Source organism: Eublepharis macularius, chromosome 12 (genome assembly GCF_028583425.1).
Source record: "Eublepharis macularius isolate TG4126 chromosome 12, MPM_Emac_v1.0, whole genome shotgun sequence".
NCBI lineage: Eukaryota > Metazoa > Chordata > Lepidosauria > Squamata > Eublepharidae > Eublepharis > Eublepharis macularius.
In genome coordinates this window covers 2,699,517-2,722,311 of record NC_072801.1, presented here as the reverse complement: position 1 = coordinate 2,722,311, position 22,795 = coordinate 2,699,517, and the positions used below count along the sequence as shown (strand labels likewise).

General features: G+C 49.8%; 1 protein-coding gene across 1 annotated transcript; it reads left to right on the top strand.

Moving 5' to 3' along the window:
* Positions 1-12,812: 12,812 nt before the first annotated feature.
* On the top strand, positions 12,813-22,002 carry RPL3L (ribosomal protein L3 like). Its single transcript, XM_054993379.1, has 10 exons — positions 12,813-12,893; positions 14,559-14,751; positions 15,425-15,593; positions 17,024-17,159; positions 17,403-17,589; positions 18,273-18,433; positions 19,016-19,117; positions 20,313-20,408; positions 21,065-21,184; positions 21,821-22,002. The coding sequence occupies exons 1-10, from the start codon at positions 12,891-12,893 to the stop codon at positions 21,875-21,877; spliced, it is 1,224 nt and encodes a 407-aa protein (XP_054849354.1). The 5' UTR covers positions 12,813-12,890; the 3' UTR covers positions 21,878-22,002.
* Positions 22,003-22,795: the final 793 nt, after the last annotated feature.

The following is a 22,795-nucleotide window of genomic DNA, read 5'->3' as shown; positions in this document are numbered from 1 at the left end:
TTTGCACTAAAGCGTACTAGATGGTGGCGCCGTACAGCAACTCACCATGACGAATATGAGCATTAGTAAAAGAGGGATGTTGGGCTATTTGGGGATCCTTTTCCAGGGGAGGCACGGCCCTCAAAGCCAAAGCCAACCATCATGCAAAAGCGTGGGTCTGGCAGGTGAGACCCCGAATCTACGTAGATGCGGGATCTTCACCAGCACGGCGGGTGATATATTTTCGAATACAGGGATCACCTTATTTGGTGATTCCACTATGTTCGAAAGAATGTATGCACCTCTGGGCTAACGCCTCTCCACCCACTTTCACACGCAGCAAATCTCTTTTGCCTGTGCAATTTTTTTTCCGAACATGCGGCTTAAAATCCAACTAAGAATCACTCTCGGTGGTGGTCCTATTTGGCTTTGATTGCCGTGTCTTCTCCTAAGGGTCCCAACTGTGGGGCCCGCCTACTGAGGTCAAAGAATAGAACTGGAAAAAAACTTTTAACATTTACACCCATATCTGTATATTCTACTGTTTCTTTTATACTAAGGCTACAAAGGTCTGGTCTAAGGGGACACAGGGTATCTCTGGCCCAGGGTGGAGGGATATCTGGCGGATCACTGGGCAGAGGGGGGCTGGGCTGGTGGCGGCTCCCCCAGGGTCATACACAGGAGGGGCGGTTTGGAGCGGCTTACCCTTCCATTCCTTTAATTGAGAGGCGTGAAAGTATTTTAGCCAAGTGCCTCCTGTCTTTCTCTGGATAGCTACCTGATAGACGGCTGGGGAGACTCTTTTCGTGATGGGGACTGGGCCTTGCCATTTGGCTGCTAGTGAATGCGCCTTTTGCGAGAACTTCCTGTACAGAACGAGCTGTCCTTCCTCCCACTGCCTGGGGTTCCTGACCCATCCTAGTTTGCGGTCCATATCTTTCTGAGCTGTGCCCAACTTCTGGGCCACTTGCATGTGGACGGCGTGTATGGATGAGAGCAGATCCTGGACCCAAGCGTCATTAATCACTACGGGCTGCATATCAGAAGGGAGCTGCGTATCTAGCCAGAAGGCTTCCGGGAGCTGCATTCTTCGCCCTGTCATTACCATATGGGGTGTGAGCCCGTGAACTGCGGTGGTGCCTCTGATGGCCATTAGGATTATGGGGAGTTTTTCATCCCAGTCTCTCCCGGAGGAGCGAACCATTTTGCGGAGAGCCTCCTTGAGGGTCCGGTTGGTTCTTTCTATGGCGCCTGAAGCTTGAGGGTGGCCGGCTATGTGGAAGCGTTGCTGGATGCCTAGCGCCTTGCAAAGCTCCTGTGTGACTTCTCCGATGAAGTGTGAGCCTAAATCAGAGTCCATGACTCTCACGATGCCCCATCTTGAAAAGACATTGTTGAACAGTAGTTTGGCTGTGGTGGCTGCATTGTTGCGCTTGCACGGAAACGCTTCGACCCATTTGCTAAAGGGGTCTATGACAGTGAGACAGTAGCGATTGCCGCGAGGAGTGGGGGGAAGGGGGCCGATAAAGTCAATTTGTATGCGAGCCCAGGGTCCGTCAATTCTCTGATGCTGGAGGGGAGCTCTAGGTCCGGTGGGGTCTGCATTGACCATAGCGCAGGACAGACAGTTGTCTACCCATTGCGCTACTTCGGTGCGCATGCCAGGCCACCATCCAACCTCTTTTACCCTTTCCAGAGTCAGGTCCTTGCCTCGGTGTCCCTGCTCGTGGACAAACTGGATTAAGTCAGCCCTAACTTCCAATGGCACTACCCAGTGGCGTTCGCCGGCTGTATCTACTGCCCAAACTATGCCTTCCTCCTCTCGGATCATTAGTCTTCCCGTCTGATCTCGTCCTGTGGTTAGGAGGTCAGCTACTTCTGGGTCAGATAGCTGTAGTTGTGCTAGGTCTAGTGTCCCTGCGGTCCCCTGAGCTTGGCTGCGGGCTTGTGCGCGAGTGGTGACAGGGTGTAGGGGACAATCGGTAGCTGGTTCCGGTAGGGGAGCATTTTCAGTGGCGGCTGCCTTGGCTGCAAGGTCTGCCTGGTCATTCCAATAAGCGGTTTCTGAGTTTGTCTTCTGGTGTCCCTTGACATGGGTAACCTGCGTTGGGCCTGAGCGGGACTGAAGGAGTGCTGCTACTCGCTGCCATAGCTGTAGGTGGGCTACGGGTTTCCCATCACTAGCTCTCCACCCCTGATTCTGCCATACCGGGAGCCAGACTGTGGCGGCTTTGGCCGTCCAATCCGAGTCTGTGTAAATGGCAAGTGGGCTTTCTGGGGGCTCAAACTCAAGCACTGCCAGAAGCGCTTGCACCTCAGCCGCTTGGCTGGAATGGGGGCGGGCTGGACCTTTGAGAGTATGGGCGTCGCTCACTCGCACGGCGCCGTAGCCTGTCCGAGGGGAGCCCCCAACGTGAAAGGAGGAGCCGTCACAGAACCAGCATGTGAAGCCGTTCTGTCGGGCTTCCTCTAGCGGGACTCCCCAAGTGACTGGCCAAACAACCTGCGGTGGCGGGTCCAGGGGGCACTCGTGCTCGGTCCCGGTTACTAACAGGCCATAGGGGGCTGGTGGCTCGGTGGTTTCCTTTTTAAACTCTACTCCACGGTTGACCAGGGCCAGGGTCCATTGTGCTATGCGGGCGTTTGAGACTTGTCCATCTTGTATCTTGCCAGACAGAATATATTTGAGAGGCGTGTGAGTGGTTTGAACTATGGTACGTGAACCTCCTATGATAAATTCCCAATGGGTCAGACTCCAAACTAGAGCAAGGCAAGTCTTTTCGCATGGGCTAAACTTGGTCTCTACTGCGGTTAGGTTGCGAGAGGCATAGGCTACTACCCTAGCGGTTCCCGCTTGCTGCTGGGTGAGCGTGGCTCCTATGCTCTTGTCTGACACTGCTAACTGAATAAAGAATGGCTGGGTGACATCTGGATGGGCTAGGGCCGGGGCTGCGGCCAGACTGCGCTTCAGCTCGGCTAAGGCTGTCTGTTGCTCCGGTCCCCACTCCCAGGGAGTGTTCTTCTTGAGGAGAGCATAAAGGGGGCGAGCTTTGTCTGCAAAGGACTCGATGAAGTCTCGGGAAAAGTTAAAAGTTCCTAGAAGGGCTCTGAGGGAGGGGACATCGGTGGGTGCAGGCAGCTTGGAAATGACCTCCATTCGCTGGGCGTCCGGGGTGCGACCCTCGGGTCCCAGGGTCAGACCCAGGTACTTGACGCTGGTCTGAACCAATTGGGCCTTTTCCCTGCTAGCCTTGAACCCAGTCTCGCGGAGGAGTTCCAGGACTTCCCTGGTGATTTGGCGGGCTAATTCTTCCGTGGGGGCGTGGACTAAAATGTCATCCACATAGCTCAGTACGTGGGGCCTCGAGGAGGGTTGGAGGCGTTCCCACATCTGAACCACATGGGCATGACAAATACTGGGGCTGGAGTGGAATCCCTGGGGTGTCCGCTTGAATGCGTATTGCTGGCCGCGGAAAGTGAACGCGAACTTGTACCAGCAAGACTCATGCAACCGGATGGAGTGGAAAGCGTTGGCCAGGTCTATGACCGAGTAGAACCGGGACCCAGCGGCAATGGCCGTTAGGATCTCATTGTACTTGGCCACAACCGGGGCAACTGGAGGGGTGGTGGCATTCAGGGCACGGAAGTCGACCGTCATTCTCCAGGTCACTCCATCTGCTTTTAGAACGGGCCACAATGGGGCGTTGCAGATGGACTGCATCGGGAGTATGACGTCCCACTCAAGGAGTCCTTCTATAGTCTTGGCTATCCCTGCCTCGGCCTCGGCTGGGTACTTGTACTGTCTTTGGGGAGGGGGGTCCTTTCCTTCAATCAGGACGCAGGCGCCCTTCACTATCCCACACTCGGCCTTGTCTGTCACCCAAACTTCGGGGAAGTCCTGAGCCCAGGGGTCTCCCGTAATGGGGGCAAGAGGAAGGGGGGCCTTAAGGGCTGCGCATCGATGGACTGCATTGACAAAGTCTGGGCCTCCTGGAATGCGCCACAGGAGCCCATTTGCTAGGTCAATGGTCAGTCCCTCGGCACGGAAAAATGGCATGCCCAAAAGTCCATCATCTTCTCCCCGGTTTGCGCACGCCGAAATCCGGGTGGCCAGGTTCCCAACGGAGAGGGGGATATCCTGTCAGACCTGGGATTCCTGCATGCCGCCTCCAAAACCGGCGAGCTGCATGGTGGTGGGGGTCTGAGTTCCCTTAGTGACTAAGGTGGGCCGGAGTATATTGAGTGAAGCTCCGGTATCTATGAGGAGAGTGGCAGGCTTCTTCTTTTCCCCGGGAGTCCCGATCCCTGCCTTCACTGTCGGTCTCCCCCATGTGTCCGGCTTTAGTTTGGCAACTATGCCCACGGAGGGAGATTGGGACTCGGGGCAACCCTATTCTGATCCTGCGCCCTGGTCGGTGGGAGCGGCGCTTCCTCTAAAGGGGTTGTTGGGGCTCGGGCGTTCCCGGACGGCAGCTATTGGGGGGCTTGAGAAGGGAGGGTCTGGCGGCAAAGGGGGCGCTGATGGGGGTACTGGGGGCTGCTGCTGCTGGTCTTCCCACTCCATGATTGCCTTCATTAGAACGGACGTGGGCTTTCCATCGAATAGCTCCATGTTCGCTCCAATGTTTTTGAGGCGCATCCATAGTTCCCAACGGAGGGGATCCCTGGACTGGGGCGTGCTGCCGCGGTCCCGGTAGCCCTCGTGGTCGCCCTGCGATGCTCCCCAAGCGTTAGACTGATCTGGAGGCGGGTAGACCTGATGGTTGTACGGGTGCGATGCTCGAGAGTGAGAAGGGGCTAGGGGCGCATCCTGTGATCGGGGCTCGTGGGGTCCCTGCTGGGAGGAGGAACTGTAACTCGGGGTGGGCGCAAAGGAAACTCCCGGGCGGTAGTCCCTTGGTCCTCTTCCCCGGTTAAAGCTACTGCTCCTTCCCCTCAGGATCCCTCCCCTTGCCTCCGGGTACGGGCTGCGTCCCTGCGGTCGGTACTGAGAGTGGGGGCCATGATTGGCATAGGTGACTGCACTTATCGGCTCGCTCTCCTTCCTACGAGAGGCCGGGGACTTCACATGGCGGATGGCGCCGGTCTCCCGCAACAGGCCAGCAATGCTCCTGATGCGGGATTCCAGCTCTCCCCATGTAATGCTCCCGGGCTCGACTCCTGCTAGGGCTAGGCGAGTGGTGCTGTTGAGTCCATCTATGACTGCCCTCCTAAATTCTAAGTCATCGAAGTCCGGCATGTCGCTCAAGTCTAAGTCTACCTCGTCTGCTAGTTCGGCTAGGAGCTGCTTCCTGGCTAAATATGCCTCTGGATCCTCTCCGGGTTTTTGAGACTCTGCAATATACAGGGCCTTTAAACTCTTGGTGGGCCACAGGAATGCGCACAACTCTTTCATGGCACCATACTGACTGCGAGTGGCTAGTCTCCGGTTAGAAATATATGCGTTAAGAGAGGTGACTATTTCGGGGCTGGCACAATGGCGAGCCAGCTGAGCTACATCGGAGCCGCTGGCGGAGGGCTGGGACATGGTCACGTGTGCAAACCATTGTATAGCTGAGTCCCGGTTCAGAGGTCCCATGCGGTCCGCTATGGCTTGGAGCTCATCGGGCCTCCAATTGCGGGTCTCTTTAATGACCCGGTCTGTCTTCCTGCCATCCTCGTCTGTGGTGACAATTTCTTTGGTAGCTATCGGATGGAGGGGCTGTGGAGCTTCCTCCGGCTGGGACGAAGGGGGTGACCAACTGTCGGCACTACCTTCGGGGAGGGCCAAGAGGGCTGCGGGATGCACGGCGGAGATTACGGCCTGCTGCATTCCCAGGTGCTGCTTTAGGGCCTCTAGCTCCCTCTTACAAGCGGAGTGGTCTGCAGAAGCTACCTTGGAGTGATTGTGCTCTGCCATGAACTGGGCGGCATGGGTTAGCTTAGCAATTCTTTCCTGTCCCTCGATTACTGCATGCTCAGCCATGTCGGCACGAGCGGTGGCCGCCTCAGCCTTGTGCTGAGCGTCCTGGAGGGCAGTGGTTAGTCCTTGTTTTTCCAATATGAAATTGACACGTTCAGCGCGCCACTCAACTGCCTTTTCCTCATGGTCTCTCTCCTGTTCGACTAGTTTGGCCCTGAGACTCTGGATTTCTAGATGCAGGGCGTCCTGTTCTCGCTTGGCTTTTTCCTCTAGCTCCTTCCTTTCTTTGTCTTGGGCTAATCTGAGCCTCTCTATCTCCTGCTCACTATCTTCCTGCGCTATATGTAATTTATTTATCAGGGACACGCTGTCCTGTAAGGCAGTAAAAAGTGCCCAAGCTCCGTATCTGTCCTTCTTGCTTGACTTGGGTTTCTCTTTCTCACAAAAATCTTGGAAGGCACTTCTGACTATCTGGAGTGGGTCGGGTCCCTTGAAGGAACCAGCTTCCCAAGGGCAGTCTCCCTTCTTAACTAGCCACTTCTCCAGGCGGGGCACGGTGGGGTTTGCCCGGTACATTTTTCCTTTCGTTTTAAGGCTGACCTCGGGGGAGGTTAAAGAGTAGATCAGCGACACCAGGGGTGGGGCGATTAAAGCTGCTCAAGGGTTTTAACAACTTCTTCCTCTCTATGTTCCTTTTGGGAGATTTATCCTTCCCTCAGGTCCTCAAGGGTTTTTACCAGGGGGTTTCAAGGTTCTACTTTTAGGTTCACAAGGGGATTTTTAAGGGTTCTACACTCGGCTCTTCTCCACCGGGGGAGAAGAAAAATTCCTATTCCCGTTTCAAGCTTGCCTACAAGCCACGGGACCAGGAAAAGTTTACTGGCTCAGAGGGTGCTCTCAAGCTCTCTAAGCCCAAGAACAAGAACGCTCAGTGCTTCCAAGCCTCTGCTCAGAAGCTAAAGCTCAGGGGTCTCCCAAGCCTATGCTCGGAAAACCAAAAGTGTTCCCAAGCCTCTGCTCAGAAACTGCAATTAAGGGGTCTCCCAAGCCTCTGCTCAGGCAACCAGAAATGCTCCCAAGCCTCTGCTCAGAAGCTACAAATGCTCTCAAGCTCTCTGCCCAAGAACTGAACTCAAAGTGTCTCCAGGCCTCGTGCTCAGAGACAAACGGTTAAACTGTCTCCAAGCCTCGACCAAAAGACTGAAGCGCTCAAGGACTGCCTCTGCACGTCCCCAAGCAAAAGTGCCCAGGAGTAAATTTACTGTACTCCCAAGCGGAAAAGCGCTCAAGAGTTCTAACAACTCCCAAGCAAAAGTGTGCCCAAGAGTCCCACTGACTCCCAAGCGAGGTGCGCCCACGAGTCTGACTTACAACTCGCAAGCGGAAAGGCGCCCAAGAGTCTAACTTAAAACTCTTAAGCACGGTGCGGCCGGCTGCCGCGGGGCTTCAGGAACCTGGCTTTAGATTCCCAAAGCTAAACTGACTAAACGGACTATCGATCCCTTCACGTTTCCTCCGGAGCGGGGATTGAAGCCTAAGTGCTGGCAGGAACGGGGTTTGGACGGACTTAGGAGAGACGGGGGAGGGCGGAAAAGAGTTTTATATGTGCTGCTTCAGGATGTATATATATCTATAGAGCCTACTTCTGGGATCCCACCCACATAGACGCGTTTAGGCGGCCCGGAAGGTGGCCAGGAACTTCACCAGTTCAGAGGTCCTCACCCACAGTACACCGGTTATAACGGCTGGAGGGCCTCGCGGTGCACCACAAAAGGCAAGTAGTCCAAAGCTGGCTGAAGGAGGAAATGGGGAAAAGCCAACCCACAAGATAGAAATGCTCGCTAGAGCCACACACACTCACACTTTTAATTCCCTGAGCTAAAATTGCGCTCTTTACACTGAGGTCTGGAAAATTTTCCTCTAAGTCAGTTCGCTGAAAACACATGTGTCGACTCACGTGTATTCACACGAACCGGGTTATGCCCGCATTCTCCACCAGTAAACTGTTACCAGAACTGCTCTTTATTGTAATGGGGAATTAGCTATAGCAGTCTGTAACTTTAATATTAAGCGCGGATCATAACCTATGTATACGGAGGTCCCGATCCCAGACACTCTAGTGAAAAAGAGGCAGACAACGAATAAGTTCCAAACACGTGTATTTTAGTGTGGCGTAAGCCTAACTTGCACAATCATACAAGGAACACACAAGATCTAGGAAACATAGAGTAGGAAATACAGAGACGTTCGCATTAGCGGGTTCCCAACGATGATAAGGGAAATACTCACAATCCTGGAGCGAAGCAGAGACACAGCAGCGAGGGTGGCCCAATGCCAGCACTGGGACCACAGACGGACAGCAAGGAGGTCTGGATAGGGAATGGCCTAGGCACCGAGTGGTCTGGGAGACCAGCTTAAATACCCCAAAACGTACCCTGGGGCTGGTGCTGTACTTGGTGGTTCTCACAGATTAAAACAAAGGGTCTAATGGGTCACTGAATGGCTTGGATGGGCCACTTTGGTAATCAGATTGTGATAAGTGACACCTCAGGAAGAGGGGACAAAAGAGGGAGGGGGAAATCCAAGTGGGCTGAAAGGATGTTCCAGCGGACAGGGCTTGTCCTGATGTCATCAGCTTCTGGAATGCGGAGGTTCCTTTGAGATGCATTCTCTAAGTGCTTGGGATGGTCGGCACTTAGTTCCTTCTCCGGGGCGGCTCCTAAGATATGCAGAGCGGGGCGAGGGGCTCTCGCTGCGGACGTGGTGTGCCCGCTTCGCCGAAATGGCTTCTCAAAGCAGTCTTCTTCCCAGGATCTTCTGGCTGCCTGAGAACATGGATGCCGGCTGGGCATAGCTGGGGCTGGATAGCAGGCTGCCCGGTAGCGAGGGCAAGCTCGGGGACCGGCCCGCGGGAGGCTCCAGGCGGGAACTGACCAGGGAGCGCCTAGCCAGGCTCGCTGGAGGTTTCCCCGGCAGGCGCCCGGCTGCTAACAGCGGCTTGGGCCCATATGAGGCAGGCTTCCATGGAGGCAGGGGGAACAGCACACAAAACACAGTCCAAAGCAGGGAACAGGCACGGTCCGTGGCAGATGGCAATGCAGGCACGGGGCACACTTGTAGCAAAGTCCAAACACACACTGGGAATTCCAGATACAGGTCAGGGCAGGGCTGCCCAGAAAGAGAGTCCTTTGTGCAGTTAGCCAAACATGGAGTCAGTAAACTACACAGTCTATAGCAGCAGCAAGGCAATTGACACGCAGGCAGGAAACTGACACGTGTACCAGAACACACACGTGCAGGGCAGTCTTTGTGCAGCAGTGAAACAGTAATGCAGGAAACTTTAACACAGTTCATAGCAGGCTTTAAAGCAGGGGAGGGGGCCTGCTTGGCAACATGCATTTGTTAGCCTGGTGATTTTGCGGGTTGGATCTCGTTTTAGTTTTTTGTAGGTGGAAGGTCCAGGAGTTCCTTAATCTTCCTTTTGTATTCTTCTGTTTTCATGATCACTGTAGCATTGCCTTTGTCAGCTGGTAGAATAATGATGTCTGGATCCGCATTGAGGGTCTTGATGGTGTTCCTCTCCTTGCGTGTTATATTGCTGGTGGGAAGCTTTGCCTTTCGTAGAATCCTGGCCGTCTCTCCTCTTATTTCCTCATCTTCCTCTTCAGGTAGATGACGAATGGCAGCTTCTACATTTGCAATGATATCTTCCACAGGAATTTCGGTGGGGGTGACTGCAAAGTTTCCTCCCTTAGCCAAGATGGAGGTTTCTTCTGGTGAGAGTTGATGGTCCGTCAGACTGATGAAAATGCATGTGTTGTCGAGCATTGGGTTTGTCTGTCTTTTTTCTTGTAATTTGTTAAACTTCTGCTTCTGTCTGGAAGTATGGCTGGTAAACACATTCCATCTTTCTGTAGGTGAGATTATCGATCTTGTCCCAATCATGACCTCTCATTTTATGGCTGGTGTTGATATGCAAGGAGAATAGCTCCTTGTCTGTGGCAGCAAGTTCCCTGCAGGTAGTATGGATTCTCTCACGTAAGAGGGCCTGTTCTAGACAGTCATAAATTCGGTTAGCCTGTGGAGTTTTGAAGATTCTTTTTGTTGTGAGAAAAGATGGAATGGTTCTCATGTCCCTGCAGCATAGGAGAAAGGTTAAAGAACATAGTAGATTTGCTTTCTTGTTCCGAAGTGTTTCCAATCTCCGGGTCTGTTGAAATGTTTCCTCCCCGTAGAGGTGTTCAATATATTGTCAAAGGCTTGCATGGCCGGAGAATGATGGTTGTTGTGGATTTTCCAGGCTGTATCGCTGTGGTCTTGGCATTGTAATTCCTGACGTTCAACAGGAAAGAAGAGACTTTAAGAATGAATAGAGCATGGTTTCCAGTCCTGAAAAACACCAGGCTAACAACACACTCTACATCCTACAATAGCCCTGCAGAGAAGATTAGCATATCAAGCACCAATCCATATGCAAAAGAACCTCCTCAGGATACAGTGAAGCCTCCCTCCACTAGCATTCCACACCCTGGGAAACTCTTACAGGATGACTCAGCCCAAACCCACCTTCCTGAGTAGATATAAATTACCTGCCAACATCTTCTCCACACTGTGACACTGAGAGATCTCTGCCTTTTGGTGCTACACCTCTGAAGATGCCAGTCACAGCTGCTGGTGAAACGTCAGGAACAACAATGCCAAGACCACGGCAATACAGCCCGGAAAACCCACAACAACCATCGTTCTCTGGCCGTGAAAGCCTTTGACAATATATTGTTACTATTGTTCACATGTTCATCATCTGCTGAAGGCAAAAGTGAATATAGCCCCAACACCCCTCAAAATGGGAGGTCCAGTTAAAATGATTCACCCACAAAGGCTCGTAGACCCTTCCAGATTCCAAAATGCCCTGGGGGGATTTTAGAATTCCAGGCACATGCTCCACAGAAACTGCTGCTGTAGTAGCATGGAACACAAAGCTCCTTGAAACTATTGACACTATTGCTCTTTGTCAATCCCTCTGGCCCTTGGGATGGAAGCCAGCACCATGGTTTACCACAGAGCTGGCTGACCTGAAGACAGCCAGAAGACGTCTAGAAAAATGCTGGCAAAAAACTCTCATGGAAGCTAATAGAGCTTGCTACAGAACACACTGGAGGATCTATGAAGTGGAAATGAAAGCGGCAAAGAAACGTTATTTCTCGGCAACCATTGTGGCAACCATTGTCCCAATTGTTCAGGGTATCCAGACACCTGCTAAACCCTAAATCTGAACCTTTACAGTCCCAAGAACAAACAATTAGCTGTGAGGCCTTTGCTCAGTTTTTCGCTGATAAAATGGCATGAATACGCTCTGATCTAGATGCTAGCTACAATGCAAATGAGATATGAGAAATGCTTAATACACCATCTGGCCTACATTTGGACTACTTTGAACCAATTACAATGACAGACCTTACTTAACAGGATCCTGGCATCTATGAAAGCTTATGTGCTCGATCCTTGCCCATCTTGGTTGTTAAAATCAAGTAAAGATCACATAAGTAAACCATTGAGATCTATTGTAAGTCAATCACTAGATCAGGGCTCTTTCCCCCGGCCACTCAAACAGGCAGTTATCCATCCACTAATTAAAAAACCATCCCTAGACAAAACTGATGTGGCCAATTATCGCCCTCTCTAATCTGCCCTTTCTGGGCAAAGTGATTGAGAGAGCAGTAGCTGACCAACTCCAGATCTTCTTAGAAAACTCTAGGGCTCTAGACCCTTTCCAGTCTTGATTCAGACCAGGGCATGGGATGGAGACAGCACTAGTAGCATTAGTGGATGCTCTCCGTCTGAATATAGACAAAGGCCATGCCTCCTTATTGCTCCTCCTGGATTTGTCTACAGCTTTTGACACAGTAGACCATGCCATCCTGTTGAGGCATTTAGATACTGAAGTGGGTATCAAACAATGTGCCCTGGTCTGGTTTAAATCGTTTCTCATGGAACGATCTCAAAGGGTTGTTGTCGGAGATCAACTATCTCCAGAATGGGGGCTATCTTGCAGGGTTCTGCAGGGCGCAATCTCCCATGTTATTCAACCTCTACGTAAAACCTTTAGGAGAACTCATTCGCAGCTATGGAGTTGGATGTCACCAATATGCAGATGACACCCAACTCTATATCTCGCTATCCAGGTCCCCGCAGGATGCAGTAGAAATCTTAGATCACTGCCTGACAGCTGTGGTGAAATGGCTGAAAAATAACACATTGAAATTGAACCCAGAAGACCGAAGTGATGCTTGTTGGGAAGGCAGAGATCTTGAAGGACGTTGTACTCCCCACTTTCGATGGAGTTTGTCTGACCCTTGCAGACTCAGTTAAGAGCCTAGGGGTTATAATGGATCCAGCACTACTACTAGAAAAACAAGTTAAGGCAGCCGCAAAAAATGCTTACTACAATCTCTCTCTAGCCTGGAAGATGGCTTCTTACCTCGACCTGGCCGACCTGGCCACCTGGATCCATGCTATGGTAACATCAAGGCTTGACTACTGTAATGCACTATACATTGGTCTCCCATGTCATGTTTCTGATGCGGATCATACTCCTGCAACTTCAAGTGATCTGACTACAGAGATCGGTTCCCCTAGAGGAAGTGGCAGCTTCTCAGGGCAAACTCTGCGGTATACCATATATTCTAGGTGAAAACATCCAACCCCTCAGATCCCCCGCCCCAGGCACTGCCCCCAAATCTCTAGGAATTTCCTAGGCTGGGGTTGGCAACCAGACTGAGACATCCCTCCTCCCCTAGCTTAACAAATGACCTTTCCTCACCGTCCAGTGCCTGGTGGTGCCGGACCCCTGTCAGCTTGCCCAAGTATGAAATGAATATAGCATCAGAATGAAGCCAGCTGCTAAATTTATGTCTTGGGGGCCGGGAAACATCTTTGGTATTAGCGAAGCGAGGCCCTTGCTAGTTGCCTCTTTCTCTCCTTTGCTCTGGGCTGAAGAAGACGCCTGATCATGGTCTGTACTGGTTTGCTATGGGTCTTTTGGAGGGTAATTGGGTGTTGGAACAGAGGTGGGGGGCAAATGTTGATGAGTGGGATGTGAAAGTAGCAGAGAAGTTTTTGATTGGGGGCAATCTCAGCTACTGGCTGGTTAGAATTGGGGCACTCTGATTTACTTGTCCCCCTTCTCTTTAAAATAATGGTGACAAAAGTTTGCCCAACACAAGAGAACTTCATAAATAGTAATAATAATGAGGAAAATTAACAAATACCTGAGTTTATCAAAAGTGTGCACTCAATAGAAGTTATAATAACAGAAAAACTTTGGAAAATGTACAAAAACTACATAATATTAGAAGCAAGCTTCAAACAAGTAGTAATCCTGATTGACATTCTCTAATGTCTACTGTTGTTCCAGTGTTTATTTATTTATGCTATTTATAGTCCCTTAATGAGACTGACGGAGGGTTATACAGTGTAATCAATGATAATGATTATAATAAATGATAATTAAAAATATTATAATTATTATAATATTATTGTAACACTATATTATAATGATAATTATTATAATATTGTAACATTATCATTATAATATTATAATGATAATAATAAATAATTATAATAAAGACCTGTCATTGCTAAGTTTGTTTTCTAAGTAAACTTTCCTCTTTCACAGGTATCTGTACTCAGTTTCTTCATTAACATGTCATTCCAAAATCTACATGTCTGTTAGGTGGTATTTTCTACTTCCAGTATCTGGCCAAATAATTCTGACAGTTATTATCAACATATATAATATTACATTAAACCTTTATACAAAAGAAAACAGAAACAGAGTTTATCAGTTCGGTAACAAAAAAAAATGTAATAAAATTGCCAGGAAGCAATAAACAAAAAACTAACAAGATACGGGTGACTTTGCAACATGTCAGTTCAGTTTTATCTGCATAATCTACAAACTGAGCCTCTGGATGCAATTACCTGCCTGTAAGGCCCTTCCGCCACTGAGCACTCCTCCAATGCTCTTCCGCCTTCCTCTAATTTGCCATCTAATTATGCCTTTCTGTCATTTGCACTGGTTTGAAAACCAAGAGAGTGTTTGTCTTTTTGCTGAATTAGAAATGCTAGGATTACCTAGTCATGGGTCATCAAATTGAGCTACACCAGCTTCAGAGGGTGAACTGGCAATCCAGGAACTGTAAAGAGCCTGGTTGTTCCCACATGTGTATTTGCATACCAGTGAACTGGAGAGAAGAACCATCTCTTTCTTTCCCCTTCAGGTATTTTCTTCTAGAGACTTGGCATCTCCACTTAAAGGACTTTATGTAGCAGGCACAGCCCCCCCCCCGCAAGATCCCCATTAATAAGACTTCCCCAGTCCCGAGATCCTTTTGCATCCTTCGTTCATATTCTACCATTGTGACCTGCAGATCCTCCCTAAAATATGAATATATTCAGTTGTTTGAAACTAACCCATCAGGCCATTGTTCCCATGAACTAGACATGGGCAGCAGCTCTTCCATACTGCCAGGCAGACTTCACCTAGATGCCAAAGCATGTCCCACCGAGCTGTGGGTGTTTGCCACAAGGAGGGCAATGGAGTGGAATGTGTTTGGAAGATCATTGGCTTAGGAAGCTCAAGAAGTTCAGAGGACTTTCTTTTCCCTCCCGTCTCCAGTCCCATCGGAAGTTTTCAGCTCCCAGGCATGGCCACCTGGGCTTTCTCCCCCACAAGAGGAGCTGGCGCCACCGTGGGAAGGTGAAGACGTGGCCCAAAGACGACCCCAGTAAACCTGTTCACCTGACCGCCTTCTTGGGCTACAAGGCTGGCATGACTCACATCCTGCGGGAAATTCACCGGCCAGGGCTGAGTAATTAAGAGATTTTATTTTTTGGTAGTCCCACCTTTCCTTCCCAGGGGATTTTTAATGTAGGCAGAAAGCAGGAGTGCCCAAGAAAAGTATTTCCACTGTGGTCCTTGCATGGGGTGGGGGTGGGGGGAAGGATAATATATCCCTCACACTGCTGCCATAAAGGTGTGTTATATTTGACCACTGTGGCAACGCTTTTCATCTCCTCACTTTAAAAATGTTGAGTTTCACGGTTAATGTGTCAGACTAGGATCTGGGAGACCCGGGTTTGGCTGCCACTCTGCCATGGAAGCTCGCTGGATGACCTTGAGTTAGTCACGCTCTCAGCCTAGCCTACTTCTCAAGATTGTTGTGAGGATCAAATGGAGGAAAAGAGAACAACATAAACCACTTTGGGTCCTTCATGTCTGAGAAATATCTAGCCTAACAATTTTTAGGCTGAAACTGAAACTATTTTTAACAACAGTTTCAGTTTCAAGAGAGTACTGTGCCACTGGGAAATCTGGGGAAACTGGCCCTTGAGTTTCTAGTTCTCTTGCTGTCTTCTGGTTAGGCTAGTCCAAAAATCATGACGACCTGGCATTTTCGAAAGTCAACAGGGTATCTCACCATTGAATAATCCTTGTGCAGTGGACTTGATGTTAATTTGGTGTCTTCATTCCCTAATTTTCAGAGGTCTCTAAGAGGGAGGAGGTAGAAGCAGTTACCATAATAGAGACCCCACCTCTGGTGGTGGTTGGAGTGGTGGGCTACATTGACACAGCTCGAGGACTGAGGAATTTCAAGGCCATCTTTGCGGAACACATTAGTGATGAATGCAGGAGACGTTTCTACAAGAACTGGTGAGAGCTTTCCGGAGGTGCAGGAGGCAAAGTGTTCCCGTGGCTGCCGTTTTACAAATGTTCAGCTCACCCACCATGCAGTGTCAGCCCTAGAATTGCTTGATGTTCTGTTTCAGCATTTCTTCAACTCTGTATTGGATTCTTACTAATGCTATGCAGGGCCTTTTTTCTGGGAAAAGAGGTGGCGGAACTCAGTGGGTTGCCCTTGGAGAAAATGGTCACATGGCTGGTGGCCCCGCCCCCTGATCTCCAGACAGAGGGGAGTTCAGATTGGGCAATCTCAACTCCCCTCTGTCTGGAGATCAGGGGGCGGGGCCACCAGCCATGTGACCATTTTCAAGAGGTTCCGGAACTCCGTTCCACCACGTTCCCCCTGAAAAAAAGCCCTGATGCTCTGTCTTTGTAAAATTGTGTTTATTTGCCCTATGGCATTGTTTATGGAAATGTCCTGAAATTGACTGTAGTAATCTCACACTGTGTAATCTGCCTTGAGTCTCAGTGAGAAAGGCAGATTATAAAGGACATACATGCATACATACATACATAAAATGCAGAAAGGGTGGATCTTCTGAGCTCAAATGTATCATCTGCCCCATGTTTTGGGCATGCGGGCAGGGCCATTGCCTGGTAAGGCTTGCAGTTTGTAGATGATATGCACCATAAAACATCCACTGTTGGTGCAACTGGTGGATGTGTGAGCTGTGAGCCTCCCTTGGATGTGGGCCTCATGCCAGGGATGGGAATAAATCACTTGTCCTCTCCAACATTTCCTCCCCCTTCACTGCAACTTCTGCACCCTCACCCAGCACCCAGGAGGAAAAGAGCAGTGTCCATAGTGCGGCAGTGGCGATTTTATTCCCCTTTCTCCACAGCTGGCTTGGTCTCCACTGGGCACCATGGCAATCTCATGTTCTCATTTGAGCTGCTGTGCTTCATCCTGAGGAGAGAGTGGTGGGGCACACGGTGCATCCAGTAGTCATCTGGCTCTTGTGGCAATTGTGAACGTGGCTCTCTTTGAGCCACACGGTGAGTTCCACTGATCTAGTTCTTAGGGATGCCACAACTCACCATCATGCCTTAAGAATTATGCACACACACCCCTTTCGAAGCCAACTCTTTGCTTCAGATTCTGCAACAACATTATCTATACTCTGTGACACTCTTGGGAATTTTTTGGTGGCAATGATGTCTCTGGAAGCACGTGATAGGTAGATGAATGTGTGGCCGAAGAACTTTTCTATGAGAAAGGGGTTCAGTGGGCAGGAGGTTTATCTGTCTGCTCCAGTCGTAAGGGCCTCTGATTAGAGATTTACAAGGACGAGCAAGGAGAGGCCACAGGACTGCGGTCTAGGAAAGGAGTAGGCCAAGTGCAGCAGGAGAAGGAAGGCTGAGACCCGTTGCTCACAGTGCCGCACTTTTCTCCTGTCCAGGCACAAGAGCAAGAAGAAGGCCTTTACCAAGTATTGCAAAAAGTGGCAGGACGAGACTGGGAAGAAGCAGCTGGAGAAGGATTTTGTGGCCATGAAGAAGTACTGCAAGGTCATCCGCATCATCGCGCACACACAGGTGGGTGCTTCTCTGCGTTGTCTTTGGTCTGTAGAAAACGAGTTGAAAGTCCTAGTGCCTGTGAGCACATACAGAGAGCACAGTTCTGGCTGCAGCTAAATTTCTTTCTTCTGGGGTCAGGAGGTGGGGCTTTCATGCAGGTTTAAACCCCTCCACGTATCTCAGGCTAACAGCTTCGCATGGGGTGTTTGTAATTTCTGTGATCTCTGTCACATCACCTGATTTTGAGTATCCTGGCTGCAGATGAGACTTCTGCCGCTGCGTCAGAAGAAGGCCCATGTTATGGAGATCCAGCTGAATGGAGGCACAGTGGCCGACAAAGTGGACTGGGCTCGTGAGAAGCTGGAGAAGCAGCTCACGGTGCATTCCGTTTTCAGCCAGAACGAGATGATCGATGTTATTGGTGTCACCAAAGGGCACGGGATGAAAGGTAGGAAGGGTGGCAACGGTCTGGGTTATGAACCAGGCAGCTGTTGGCATAGAACTGTTGGCACCCACCTCCAAAATGAAATCTTCTCTCTTTTTAATGATCTTTAGTGATGGTTGGAAATGGATTAATTGAACTATGGCTGTTTCCACACGTCTTACTTGCCTGTGGAACATCGCACAAAAGACCCGAGACACCATCTTCTCGCGCGAAATTGCGCCAGGAAGACGGTTATCCGGGAGTTTTGTGCGGTTTTGTGCAGGTAAGATGTGTGGAAACGGCCTATTTTGTGCTGCTTTGTATTTGTATTTTAAATATTTATATTGTATTTATTGTGTTTTAAACTGTGGTCTGCAAGTTTTTAACGTGCACTAATGTAATCCACCCTGAGCCTGCCAGTGTGTGTGTGTGTGGGGGGGGCAGAATAGAAATTGAAACAAATAAAATAAAAATAAACTGATGTGGAGGTGGGGCATATGGAAGGTGTGAACCTGCATACTTGAAGGGGCAGGACTGGATGGACCCCGTGTTTGAAAAAGGACCTTTCAGAAAGCAAGTTGCTACTCCTCACCGCAGCAGAGGCCACCTAGGAGCCTGTACTTCTAAAAGTTCAGAAATTCTAAAGTCAAGGGATGGATTCTCTGCTGACCTCCTTCCTCATAGTCACTGTGCCCTTCTTCACACAGGGGTGACAAGTCGTTGGCATACCAAGAAGCTCCCAAGGAAAACTCACAAAGGGCTTCGTAAAGTAGCTTGCATTGGAGCGTGGCATCCCGCCCGGGTGGGCTACTCCATTGCCCGGGCTGGCCAGAAGGGCTACCATCACCGCACTGAACTCAACAAAAAGGTACGGAGTCCATCCAGTGGAGACTCTTTCAGCTTTCCTCCTGTTGAACCAGAGCAGTAACCCTGCTCACCCCATCCTCAGTAAAGGAGGAGGCACACATACAGACTTCATGCGAAGAGACCCTCTGGTCACTCTGTCTTTAGAACTAGTGCCCCAGACTGGTCTAATTGGAATGGGGGTGGGGTGGGGTGGGGGGCACTCAGTGTTTGAACTGCTGCAAAGCTCGCTGTAGGAGGATTCGACCGTATATGTATATGGCTGGAATCTTCAGCACCTGTGTATGTGGGCGGGGGGAGTGGGACGGGCGTTATGGGTGTTTTATGTGGTGATGATGTAGAAAAGCTGGGAGCAAGTCCTAATTCTGTGTAACAATTAAGCTCAATTTTTCATTTATTGCACAAAAAAATCATCATTATTCAGAGGGGCCCTTAGAAGAACATACCAGAGGTGACTAAAATCATTTCATTTCTGAAAAGCAATATTCTAGTCTTTGAAACCCACACCGACTCCCTGTTGTCCCAGTCAGCTGTCTTAGATCTGTAGCTTTTACACACACAGCAGCATCTCGTCTGTTTCTCCTAGATTTACCGCATTGGCCGTGGAATCCACATAGAAGATGGCAAAGTGGTGAAGAGCAACGCGTCCACCAATTATGACACAACAGAGAAAACCATCACTCCCTTGGTAAAAAAACAAAACCGAGTCTTGGGACACCTTAAAGGCTAACAGATATTTTGTGGCATTGGCTTTTGTGGACTGTAGCCTCATTCTATCAAGTGCCTGAAGTAGCTGGCAGAGATAAATATACCTTGGTATATAGCGCAAAAAAAAAAGAGAGAGTAGGGCCAAAGGTACGAAAGGTACAGACAGTGACATTTGCATGTGAAATTCAAAAGTGATTACTAAATCAGCACAGTGACAGCCTCAGTAAGGAGGGAATAAGACCCCCCCACACACACATACACGCACCAGCGGGTTGAGGTTTGGGGCCACCAGACAGGGCATTGAGTGAAGTTAGATCTGGGTGCTGCCTGTTCAGGCACAGAAAAGAAAGGGGCATGCCATGTTAGCCCCTGTACCTGGAATGCACTTGGGAGCCTCTGGATTAGCTGGGCCGGGCCTGCTAGGAGCAGTGCCTTCTGCCCCCTGAACTTCAGTCCCCCTTATTCAAGCTCCCAGCTTCAGTGACCCATTTCCGAACTCCATGCTGGAGAATACCCCCTCCAGATCCAATACTGGGGGCTGGACCCTGCACGGCTCTGACACCAAGTGCTGAGAGAAAACAAGAAATGCAATGTATAGAGAGACATTTCAAAAGAGGTCCCCTGATATTTGTTTTAATCCAAGACATGCTTTGCAAATAAATCAAGTGTGAGATAAGAGCAGAGCTGCTGATCCAGCGAGCACAAAACCCCTACTTTGCGCCTCTTTGAGATGAAGTTTTAAACTTCCCTGCAGTGCAGATGAATTGCTGCTGGGAGATCCGTGGACAGCAGCTGCTGGGGGCCCTAAATTCAAACTGAGGGCATGGGGGTGGGGAGGCGGTTAACTCTTTTGGCCTCTGAACTGGGCCGATTCCAGATGACTAACCTTAAGTCGCTTCATGCCGCCCTCTTCCGGATCGCGACGGGGAAAATGCGAAATATGGGGAGGCGGCAGTGGCGGGGAGGCTTTAAACCCAACCTGTTATGAACCTCCCTTCCCTGCCCACCTCCACAGCTGCTGTTTATACTTCTAAAAAGCTCGAATGGCTCTCCTGACTGGTCTCCTTTGGCCCTCAGGAGTCCCCTTTGATGTTCTCAGCACCTTCCCACTTTTTCTTTTGTACAAAAAGTATTGCCATGAAATGAACTAAGGAAAGTTGCCTTTCTGCCCACAGGGTGGATTCCCTCAGTATGGAGAAGTCAAGAATGATTTTTTGATGTTGAAGGGCTGTGTGGTAGGCACCAAGAAGCGGGTGCTGACCCTACGCAAGGTGAGCGTCGTGGCGGGGACAGCAGCTGGTCACCCCCCCTCTTCTGCATTTGGAGGTGGCGTGGCGGCCACAAATCATGCAGGCCCCACATGTGGCCTTTACCATGGTCTTGGGAGGGGAGCTGCTTAGTCACGTGTGTTGAAAGATTGCAGCAAAATAATGCAAATGAATGTCTGTTTGGATATTAATGTGTCTGGATTTTAGATTATGATTTTAAACTCGTAGGCCACATTTTTAGGCGTGTAAATCAGCACAAAAGCAGGTTAGAAATATTTCCCATAAATAAAGCCTGAACTGCAATATACTATTGTTGTTGTTAACAACAACATTGTGCTGAGGTTTTATTGCAGCAACATGGAAGTAATGCTTGACTTGGGGCTCATACTTGACATATTCAGGGCCTTTCTAAGCTACAGACATACCAGTTTAATTGCTTAAAGCATTCTGAGGGTGCCAAAAATTCTGAGAGACCCCTGCCCCTCCTCCAATTCCCATGGTTCCTTGGGGAGACAAAAGGACTATTAAAATGTTACATCTGGAGTACAGATGTAACATCTGGAATGTAGATGTGATCCTCAGGGCTTCATGAGTGCTGAGTTGCACATGTTCCTGCTCACCCCCGCCCCCCTTTCCTTTGACCTCTTTTCTCCCCGCAGTCACTCCTGGTGCACACAAGCCGGAGAGCTCTGGAACCCATCGAGCTGAAATTCATTGACACCACCTCCAAGTTTGGCCATGGCCATTTCCAGACAGCCCAAGAGAAACGGGCTTTCATGGTGAGTTTTAGCCCCCTACCCCAGCAGCCTTTGTGACAGGGGTCCCCAACCTTTTTGAGCCTGCAGGCACATTTGGAATTCTGACACAGTGTGGTGGGTGCAGCCACAAAATGGCTGCTGCAGGAGACAGAGCCAGCCACAAAATGGCTGCTGCAGCTTTCCTTCAGTCACACAGTGAAGAGCCTTGAGCTGTGGAAGCAATTTCTGCCAAAGCATTTTTTTAAAAAAATCTGCACAGTCAATCAGTACTCCAGGGGCCAATCTGAAGCCATGTTTTGGAAATGGCGCCACCCATTTTCTAAAAACACCCGGCAGGCACCACGGAAAGTGTCAGCACCACACTGGGGACCCCGACTCCACGAGAAGGGGTTTTCTTCTCCCATGACCCACCTCGAGGTTATGAATCTGATGCTTGAAATGGAGTAACAGCCATCAAGGCAATCAAATTTCCACTCATCTACCCTACACCCCAGACCAGCATGTCTTCCCGGATCAGTGGCCAATCAGCCACTCGGACTGAGTCCAACACACTTCTCTTGCCCGAGTTCTGGAAGGAGATGGTCCCCTATCCTTCCCAGCGTGGCATGAAAAATGCAGATTTTCTTTTCTCATGAAATGACATTTTTTTTCTTCCAGGGCCCCCAGAAAAAACACCTGCTGAAAGGGAAGCCAGAAACCCAGGAAGAATTGTAACCAGTTCCACTTGGGAAGACGCTTTCTGATCAAAGACCTTCAAACTCTACCTGAGCCCCACCCACCCCCATTCCTGCTTTCACCAGTTTCAAAAGTCAAAATATCAAGACAAATCCTGTCCTTGACTGTCTGTTGTCAGAGTCTTTCAGTGATGTGCGTGTATAGCCAATAGAGGAATGTCTGAGTACTCCTGTGGCCAAGCGACCCTCAAAAGTCTATTTTAATCACGAGCCATTATGGATCAGGGCCTTAAGTCTTGGCAACCTAAATTAAAATCCTGCCTGGGGCTGGTTCTCTGCAGCTAGTTAAAGCCAGCTTCCCACTCCTACACTGCTTTTTGTGTCCCTGTTGTTCCTCAAGGTTTTCTGGTTGAGAATTGAGATCAATGGTTGTTGTGGGTTTTCCGGGCTGTATTGCCGTGGTCTTGGCATTGTAGTTCCTGACGTTTCGCCAGCAGCTGTGGCTGGCATCTTCAGAGGTGTAGCACCACTTTTGGTGCTACACCTCTGAAGATGCCAGCCACAGCTGCTGGCGAAACGTCAGGAACTACAATGCCAAGACCACGGCAATACAGCCCGGAAAACCCACAACAACCATCGTTCTCCGGCCGTGAAAGCCTTTGACAATAAATTGAGATCAACTTTACAAAAGCTAAGCTGCTTGCTGTACCAACCTCTAGACATCCTTTGGAAACCTATTCTGAATCCAAAGATTAAAAAGCTAAGACCATCCCAAAGAGACCAAAGAAATGATTGAAGGCTGTTAAGGCTCCCATCAAGGGAATCCTGGGGAATGTTCTGTGTCAGGACTGGAGATCTCCAAATGATCACCTAATTTCTTTGGCTGAAGCGGCAACCAGTTGGATTTCAATGTGGTCTAAGATTGTAATGGCTCAGGGGAGAACTAGCTGTTTCTCAG

Coding starts and splice junctions, on each gene's coding strand:
- RPL3L (XM_054993379.1), top strand. Junction 14,752..15,424: donor AATTCACCGGCCAGGGCTGA/GTAATTAAGAGA, acceptor CCTAATTTTCAG/AGGTCTCTAAGAGGGAGGAG. Junction 18,434..19,015: donor GCACTGAACTCAACAAAAAG/GTACGGAGTCCA, acceptor TGTTTCTCCTAG/ATTTACCGCATTGGCCGTGG.